Source organism: Trichosurus vulpecula, chromosome 9, assembly GCF_011100635.1.
Source record: "Trichosurus vulpecula isolate mTriVul1 chromosome 9, mTriVul1.pri, whole genome shotgun sequence".
Classification (NCBI taxonomy): Eukaryota; Metazoa; Chordata; class Mammalia; order Diprotodontia; family Phalangeridae; genus Trichosurus; species Trichosurus vulpecula.
The window spans coordinates 123,157,062-123,165,876 of record NC_050581.1 but is presented as its reverse complement, the minus strand read 5'-3'; the positions used below and the strand labels follow the sequence as shown (position 1 = coordinate 123,165,876).

The following is an 8,815-nucleotide window of genomic DNA, read 5'->3' as shown; positions in this document are numbered from 1 at the left end:
GTAGATGACATTAAAAAATTTTTTTTTTATTCCCTCTGTGGGCCACAGGCTCTTCACTGTTCCAGAACACAGCTCCGGGCTCTCCTGGGTAAGGGCTAGCTCTGGGTGATTGCAGCCTTGGGCTGGGCTAAGAGCCTAGCTGGAGGCCTATTTGGGCCTAATAGTCTAGAGCACAGATGAGGGCTACTCCCCGCTTGATCCAGTGTCTCTGATTCTTGTCAGTGGGGATCTCCACGGCTATGACGTAGTTGGTGGAATGGCCAGTGGTTGACAGTGTACCTAGAACAAACACCAATGGAAACAGGCTGTTGTTCCAAGGATCCCAGGGCTATTCTTGTGCCTGCCTCCTGTTAGACTGATCCATAGGCCATCCAGGATCGACACTAAGAGCTGCTACTACTATAGTATAGGTGTCCTGAGACAGGTAACGTAAAAATGATTCTCTTTTCTAATAGAAGAGGGGAAAAAAAAGGCTTGGATCCCAGAACTGCTGCTTGCTTACTTATGTTAACCTAAGGCAGATGGGTTTCCTTCTCTGGGCCTCAGGGGACTAGACAAGACCCCAAATGGTCCCCTTTCAGCCACGAAGTTCTGTGGTCCCTAAAGTCTCAGGTGCTTCATCTGTAATAACAATTGTGGCTAACATTTGTACAGACCTGGTAATATTTATACCATCTCCCTCTATGGATAATAGTACACAAAGCACTTCTCCAGGTCTTAAAAGCACCATAAGCACTAACAGTACAGGAAATGTAAAGTAAGTAAGCTTTTGTAACACTCAGGGCTCACGATGCATTCACATGCATGCCCCACCTACACGGACTTGTCCCAATCACTACCAAGGTCTCTGGGCCTTGGGGAGAGGCTTCCAATAACTTGTCCTAGGAACTGTTGGAGGTCAGGTCCAATCACTTGTCACAGAAGAGGAGACAGGAATGTTTTAGCGGAGAAGCCAACAGAAGCTGTGTATTCTCAGCCCCAGTCTCTCCTTTCCCCCTCCCCCCAACACACACACACACACACACACACACACACACACACACACACACACACACTCTTCATTCTGTGAAGGTGGGAAAGGGAAGGCAAGTACATACCAGCTCGGGTCAGAGTCTTGTAGATGGGGCACACATAGAAGCCCCTAATTGGGGGTTTGCGGTTGGCCACAGGGACCAGCCAGATGACGGCCATCTCTGTGTAGAGCTCCTTGGGCCGAGACTCGGCCAGGAAGAATCTGTTGGGGTCCCAGCGTGCCCCCTCCAGGAACAGGCCATGGATGAAGCAGCCCACTTCTGGCCTTGTGATCAGCTCACTCAGTGACTTCCCCATTACCTAGGGGTTGGGGGAGATATCAGCAGAGTGGGGTGAGGGATGGGATGTTGTCTAAATAGCATCCTGGAACAGAACACAGAGCCCAGGGAGAGCCTTGCAGTAATCCTGACAGATTGGGGGAGGTGAATTTGTCTGCCATGCTGAGAACTGTGTCTCTTCCAGGCATCTCATTGTCTCCATAGCCTGGGCTGGTCATTCTGGGATTGGTCGTTGCCAACAGCACCAGCCAAAGAGCTCTGAGGCTAAGGCAAGACAGAGCTTCACACTTACTCCTGCCACCTGTTCGCTAGTGGGCTTTGCAACACTCCTTCAATGCTTGCCAGGCTCCTGATTCCTCAAGATCTGAGTGCTATACCCTACCCCTTACCCCACTTGCTTATCTTCTGATCCACTCTTGGTTCTGTGTGAAAAAGGGACCCTTTCAGAAACAGGGGACTGGGGGAAAAATCTTTGTAGAATGGATGTTCCTTTGATAAAGCTATCATTTACAAGACATGTAAAAAATTTATGCAAATAAGAACCCTTCCTAAGTTGATTAAATGGTCAAAGGATATGAACAGGCAGTTTTCAAAGGAAGAAATCAAAGTGATCGATAGCCATATGAAAAAAAATGGTAGTCTAGGTCACTAATAATTAGAGAAATTCAAGTTAAAAACACCTGTGAGGCCCACTAAAAGAGAGGCAATATTAACAAGAAAGGAATATGACAAATGTTGGAGGGGACTTGGGAAAATAGGCACATTAATACACTCTTGATAAAGCTGTGCATTAGTTTAGCCTTTCTGGAAAGCAATTTGGAACTATGCCCCAACAGTCAGTAAACTGTACATACCCTTTGATTCATACCACTACAAGGCCTATTCTCCAAAGAGATTAAAGAAAGAAAAAAGATCTAAAAAGGAAAAGAAGAAACGAGAGAGAAGAAAAATAGAGCAGCTCTTTCAGTGGTAGCAAAGAACTGGAAGCTAAGGTGGGGGCTGCCTATCAATTTGGGAATGTCTAAATGAAATATGATATGTAAATGTTAATGAAATACTATTGTGATAAAAATGACAAAAGACAGGACAAACATTTTGAAAGACTTAAGAACTGATCCACATAATTACCAACTGTGATTCTGATGATGGAGCATGCTGCCCACCTCATGAAAGAGAGGTGGCGCACAATAAGACTTATTCTTGGATACAGCTAATTGGAGAATTTGTTTTGCTCACTAACCTTGAATTCGAAGGAGATGGTATCAATGGAGATGATACGCTTTCTAGCATAGTTCTGCAAGGTCCCCGTCAGGAAGGCTTGTGGGAAGAAGAAGCCGCTGATCCAGAAAACAGGGGGGATGCCATTCTGGATCCACTTCTCTACAAAATCAATCCGCTGCAGCAGGTCCATGACCCAAGAAGACAGAGGCTTGAGTGAAGGGTAAGCTTTGCCCTTCCAAATCTCTGGCACAGCATTGTTGTATAAGCTGGTGGACATAAGCTCCAGCTGTAAGGACATCACCACCAGTCCCTTCAATGCCTTGAGCACATCCTTGAGAGACTCTGTGATCACAGCCAGTAGCTTGTTGTATCTGAAGGGCAGATCATAGGGAAGGGTTTCCTATAGTCTTTGGACCCAGAAGGGGCCATGCCCTCCCCAAGTAAGGCCTTGTTTCTCTAGTAGCAGGTCTGGATCATGGAGAGTCATTTACCTTCCTCATAGAGACTTACAAGACAGATGGGCCATGGGTACAACACAGATATGGTTCACAGGCTTGCTCAGACCCAGCAGGGCCAGAAACAGCTTGTATCTGTCTGGAATTTAGGTTAGTCTTTGGTAGCCAAGAGAGGTTTTCTTGGCTTATGATCTTTTGATCTTTTCTTATGATCTCAGCAGTGGTAGACTGACCTCAGCTGAAGGAGGTTCTGATCTAATGACTTTTATTAAGTAATTACAGACAAGGTTGAAGTTGCCTCGACTTTCCTCCAGCGTGCTTAAAAATCCAAACAAAACTTAGTTTGTATATGGAATTTAGACAGTTGTGGATCATCAAGTACAATGTCTTCATTTTATAGATGGGCAATATGAGGCCAGGGAATTAACTAAAGTCAGGCTGCCAGTCTGGTCTAGACACCCACTACTTCCACCTTAGGCCCTCCCCCGTTCTCCACTGCATCCTCCCATGCTGCCTATTTCTGAGGTGGTGAGATGGGCACAGAGCCAGCTTCAGAACTGTCTTCCCTGAGCATAAAGAAAGCATGGCCCAGGTTCTCAGGGGTACCTGACAGGGGCTAGGTTTCCCTCCCTCTCCTCTTCCCTTCGTTCCCTCCCTCCTTCCCTCCTCCTGCCTGGGAAAGCTGGGCAGTTACCTAATCACTTCCTGCACGAGGACTGTGTTCATGGATTCTTCGTAGAGCACAGGGTATTTTACCATCACCTGGTGCACATCGATGGGATCTGGGATCTTCAGCAAGATTGTCCCAGCAACGTCTTCCACAATCTAGGGGTCCACCCACAGAGGATGAGAGAGGCTGGACTACAGCACAGCTGCAGCTCCTCAAGCCCCCGGCTGCAGGTTCTAGGACAGCAGCCCTCAGGCTCCCTCTGCCCTTACTTCCACCTGCTCCATCGGGAAGAAAATCTACCCTGATGGAGGGCTCAGAGAACATAAGAGCTGGATGGGCTCCTGGAAACCTCAATCAGCACCTTCGTGGTACCCAGAAGGAAGCCAAGGCCCAGGAAGAGGAATTTTGTTTGTAAAATCTGACATCCAAAGCAGCTCACAATAGCCACCCAACTCCCCAGTGATCAAGGCCCCATCTGGGTTATTGGGTGCCAAGTGGTAGAGGGAGTTTTTTCTCCCAGACGTTTATTTATTTATGAACAAATATATTTACAAAATCACAAGCACAGTCTCTATCCCTAAACATAAGAGGCTCAATATGCGAATGAAAGTTACCCAGTTTATGTTACAAAGGGAAACTTTCAACAAAACATTTCCCTAACGAGTTGAAAGTAGGACTCAAACCACAACCATGCTTTCCTCCCTGCCCCCACCCCTGGAACATAGCCACTGTCTCTTCTCATAGGCTGCCTAGACTGGCCAAGTTTTCCATGGAGTGTGTGGGTGGGAGTGGGAATGGGAAGCTTCTGGAAGGGGAGCTTCTGACCTCTTCTCTGCTCTGGCCACCTGTGGAGGTTGATTTGGGCTGCAGCTGAATGATGGCGTTGAGGAGGGCGAAGGTCTCATTCTGCGCAAAGGTGATGTTGGCGTTGTCGTGCAGGCCAAAGATTTCGGGAATGTCGTTGAGTGGAAGGCTCTTGATGTACTGCAGGTAACCCTGTGGGAGGGGGATGCAGAGAGAGAGGTGGGGGGAATCTCTGGGCACCCTGGAATCAGGCCTATTGTATCCTGAGCTGGACAAGCACTATACTGAACCTGAAACTCTCTGAGGGCTGAAGTTGGCTGGAATCTTTCCTCTATTACTCACTCCCAGGATGCACCGAGTGAATGTCACAACATCATGGGGAGAGTGGACAATGGCTCAGATCCTGACCTTGGGAAGAGCAGGCACAACAGGGCTGGGCCAAACTCAAACTGAAGGAAGAGACCTGGATGGATGGGGATATTCCTGGGGGTGTGGGGTGAACTGCAGCCCCCCTCTCTGCCTGGCTCTGTCCAGCCCCACCTCCATCAGGCCCTGGCACTCCATGCCAGGCTCATATCTGTTCCACCTCTGTCTCTCCCAGACCAGAAGCTAGAACATGTTTTTTTTTGTCTTCCTAATGGTACAGCCATGTCTAGGGCTGGGTATAAAGGTAGAAATCTTATTACTGGACTGGGACCTGGCAGAGGGTCACAGTCCAATATAGATGACGTTCCTCCGTCCAAGCAGCTGGGGAGATCCCCCTTTGGGAAGAGGAACCTGAGGGAACCTCTCTCTCCTCTGGAGCCTTGGGAGGATCACACTGGAGCCCAAGTTGCTTCCACATATTCGAGGATTGTTAGGGTTGGGATGGTTGGACCAGGTGTTGCCTATCTCTGAACTGGAGAAGAACTCTTACCATTCAGCTGTTATTGCAAATAAAGGCAAGCTGCGTTTGCTCAGAGCTAAGTCATTTCTCCAAGCTCCCACAGCAAGTGGCAGGCATGTTGGGCCCTGGTCCCTGCCCCGTAGGGCCGGCTCTGTCCTCTATAGTACTGGAGAAGCTGCTTGGTGAGCCCTGGGGAGGGCCTCAGGACCCTTGCACTCATGGACCTGCAACAAACTTCTCTCCTTCCCCATATCTAATATGACCCTTCCCATCCCTGCATGAACTGCCCCCTTCAACGGGAGGAGTCTGACGTTCCAATGTCAAGCGTGTCACAGACTTCAGGGGTTACCAGGATGAGGGCAGGGAATGAGGATTACGTTGATATCGTAGGTAGGGTTAATCTGGTGGTAGATGCCAGATTCAGAGTAGATGTGCTCGGGCTCCAGGACCCGAGGGTGGTAGAAGTCTTCCAGGATGTTCATGATGCAGCGACGGTCCCAGTCGTCGGTCACACGGCCCCCATAGTTGATCTCGCCTGCTGTGTACTTGAGGACCTGTTCTGACCAGCGGGGTCAAGGTGAGGGCAAAGGAAGGAGGGAGCACCAGGCCTCACCCCAAGCCTGTCCTGCCCCCCATCCCAGCGTGCCTTCTGCCTGGCTGGAGCGTTCCCTTCCAGGGGCTAGTAAACCAAACCCTGCCAGGGCTCTAGGGAGGAGGCGGAGATGGCACAATGTGCCAGAGCTGACCTGCATCCCCCTTCAGGGGCACTCCCCTGGGAGGTCTGTGGGGCCTGAGCAAATGCTAGTTCACCGCCTCCATTATCACTCTCAGCCAGGCTCAAATAAGGTACCATTTCTGTTTCACTCCACAGCTGAGTGGGGTGGGTGGGATGGGAATAAGCATTTATAGAGCACCTACTATATACCAAGCACTATACTAAGCCCTTCATCTCATCTGGTCCTCACAACAACCCTAAGGAGGTAGATACCGTTATTAGCCCCATTTTACAGTTGAGAAACCTGAGGCAAACAGGTTAAGTGACTTGCCCAGGGCCCCACAGCTAGTATTTTAACTCTGATCTATCTGGTGCTCTGACCTACCTGGCTGCCTTGGCACAGTCACTGGGTTGGGAGGAGGCGTGGGTGTGGGGTTCTCCCTACCCTCTGGGGGCCTGGCATGGTACAGGATCCCCCTCCCCAGTCTAGATGGCGAGGGTGACAAGCACTGGGCAGCAGTCCTCAGCTCCCTTCCCAGTACTGCCTGGGCTTTCTGCTCCCAGCTCACCTTGTAGGGGATCTTCTCATACTCATCCAGGAACATTTTCAGCTGGCTGATGCAGATGCGCAGGTCTCCATCCGTGAACTCATAGGGAATGTTGAAGCCCAGGGGCCCAAACTTCCTCCGCTCCAATGCATTACCATGGAACAGGCATAGGGACAGAAGCAGGCACTTGAACTCAGACTGCTACTTGTTACAGGAGAGGAAGCCGGGGAGGGGAACAGAAGGAAGGAGTCAACACTTCCAGGACAGTGGCCTCTGGGAACCCCAGATCAGAAGGCTCACATCCTCCAAAGTCACAGAACTCCAGAACCAGAAGGGGCTTTGAGGGATCAATCAACAGAATTTCATTTTATGGCTAGGTAAAATGAGGCCCAGGAAGGAAGGAGGCCTGTCCAAGTTCAAAGCAAGTCAGAGGGAGGGCCAGGACAAGAAGGCAGAACTGTCCTGTGGCTCCCGGAATGATTCTTAATAGCATCCCTTACTAAGAAATCACTTGTCCTCGATGCCCTTGTAACAGCCTAGGCTGGGGGCACTGGCTCTAAGCTTTGTGGGAGCTATAGGGCAGGGGCAAAATCAGCTGTGACCTCACCTTGTGGCAGGAGTTCAAGAAGTCATCACTGAGGCTACTGTATGACTTTAGGAGGTTGGCCTTCACCCCCCGGGGGGGCTCAATGGTCATCTTGGAGCCATTCTGGAGGATGGACACTGGGAACTTGTTACTAGGTAAGCTGGTGAGCCAAAGACGAAAGTCCCGGTGTACCTGCGCCCACAAAAGTGAAATGACTTCTGACAGTGGATTGTCTTCTAAGCACATGGGGACAAGGCTGAGGGCAGCTACCCAAACCTCTCCCCCTCTTTCCAGGGCCCAGCATAGACCATGGATGAAGGACATTCTAGAGCTCACCTTGTCGGGGTTGATGTGCTCAATGAGCCTCTCCAGGGAGGGCATCCAGCTGGGGGCCAGGTGGCAGTTCTGAAAAAAGACCCACTTGCCTCTCTCCATGGAGCTCTGCATCATGGCCTCGGCTAGAGGCCCCTGGGGGTGGGAATGTTCAGAGTCATTCTTGGCAGCCCCATCGAGCCCTCCCTGCCCTTCCCCACCACCCTGACTTAGCCTTGGGGCCCGACCTCATGTCACAAAGGAACAGAGTGCTGAAGGGCATAGGCATTGACTGTCTAGACTTGGAAAGTACCTGTCCCTGACCCAGGGAAATGGCTGTGAGCTTCTTGGAGAACTTCATCTCCTCAGCAAACTTGTAGAGGTCAGCAGCGGGGTCTGTCCCCGGGGACAACACAAATATCAGCGGGGTAGTGGAATTCGAATCTTTGAACACGGCAAAGAGGTTGGCTGTCTGTAAACCAAGGCAAGAGTTGACCCCAGAGGCTGAGCAGGAGCTGTTCCAGGCTGTCTCTAGGGATTCTGCTTGCCTAGAGGTCCCACTCTGACAGGGTTCAGCAGGCCCAGGACAGCTGGCTTGGGGTGGAAAGTGGCCTAGATGCTGCTGCTGTGCCATCTCCGAGCAGCTCTGCCTCTTGGGGCCTCTTACCCTGATGGCTCTGCCAGCCTGAGATTGAACTCCTGGGGTGGGGAGAAGGGAAGAGAGGCATCTAGGATGGTCTAGTAGGAGGACCTGGGCTCCAGGTCTGACCGGGTACCCTCAGCTAGTGATCCTAGGCTAGGTCAGTCCCCCAAGTAAGAAAGTAGTCTCATCCAAGACTTGGATCCCAGAGGGGAATGCAGGGAGGAGGCACCCGGGGGCAGAGGTGTCTGGGCAGGTAGGGAGGTAGGGAAGCCTGCTTGACCCTGAAGCCTACCTGCGGTTCAATGAAGCGCGGCTCCAGGTTGATGGCCACAAAGTCCTGCATGGCATTAGTGACCTTGTCACCTCGGAGGCAGCGCAGAATCAGCAGCTTCTGAAACTGGTCTAAATGCTCTTCCCACATGCCTGGCAGGGGCTCCCTGAAAACAAGAGATACCATCCACCGTCTTCATGGGGCAGCCCCGCAGGCCTTGGGCCCTCAGTGCAAAGACCCCAGCAGGGGCAGGATGTGGCCAGGCAGAGAGGGCCCCCATTGGAGCAAATCAATGTGGCATGTGGGAGTCAGAAACCTGGATTTGGGTCCCAGCCTAGTCAGTGACTTGCTATGTAACCTTGGGCAAGTCACTGTGCTTCTGTGCCTCAGTTTC

The 8,815-nt window shown here is 51.0% G+C and overlaps 1 protein-coding gene across 1 annotated transcript in view; it reads right to left on the bottom strand.

Moving 5' to 3' along the window:
- Positions 1–105: 105 nt before the first annotated feature.
- DNAH1 (dynein axonemal heavy chain 1) overlaps positions 106–8,815 on the bottom strand; it is a 162,426-nt gene continuing 153,716 nt past the window's right edge. The window contains exons 67-77 of the mRNA XM_036738850.1: positions 8,443–8,587; positions 7,821–7,979; positions 7,532–7,663; positions 7,217–7,387; positions 6,631–6,810; positions 5,724–5,900; positions 4,482–4,652; positions 3,681–3,811; positions 2,551–2,902; positions 1,098–1,332; positions 106–279 (exon numbers count right to left, since the gene is read on the bottom strand). Coding sequence (XP_036594745.1) covers positions 158–279; positions 1,098–1,332; positions 2,551–2,902; positions 3,681–3,811; positions 4,482–4,652; positions 5,724–5,900; positions 6,631–6,810; positions 7,217–7,387; positions 7,532–7,663; positions 7,821–7,979; positions 8,443–8,587 — 1,975 coding nt within the window. The 3' untranslated portion in view covers positions 106–157. The remainder of the gene's footprint in view (positions 280–1,097; positions 1,333–2,550; positions 2,903–3,680; positions 3,812–4,481; positions 4,653–5,723; positions 5,901–6,630; positions 6,811–7,216; positions 7,388–7,531; positions 7,664–7,820; positions 7,980–8,442; positions 8,588–8,815) is intronic.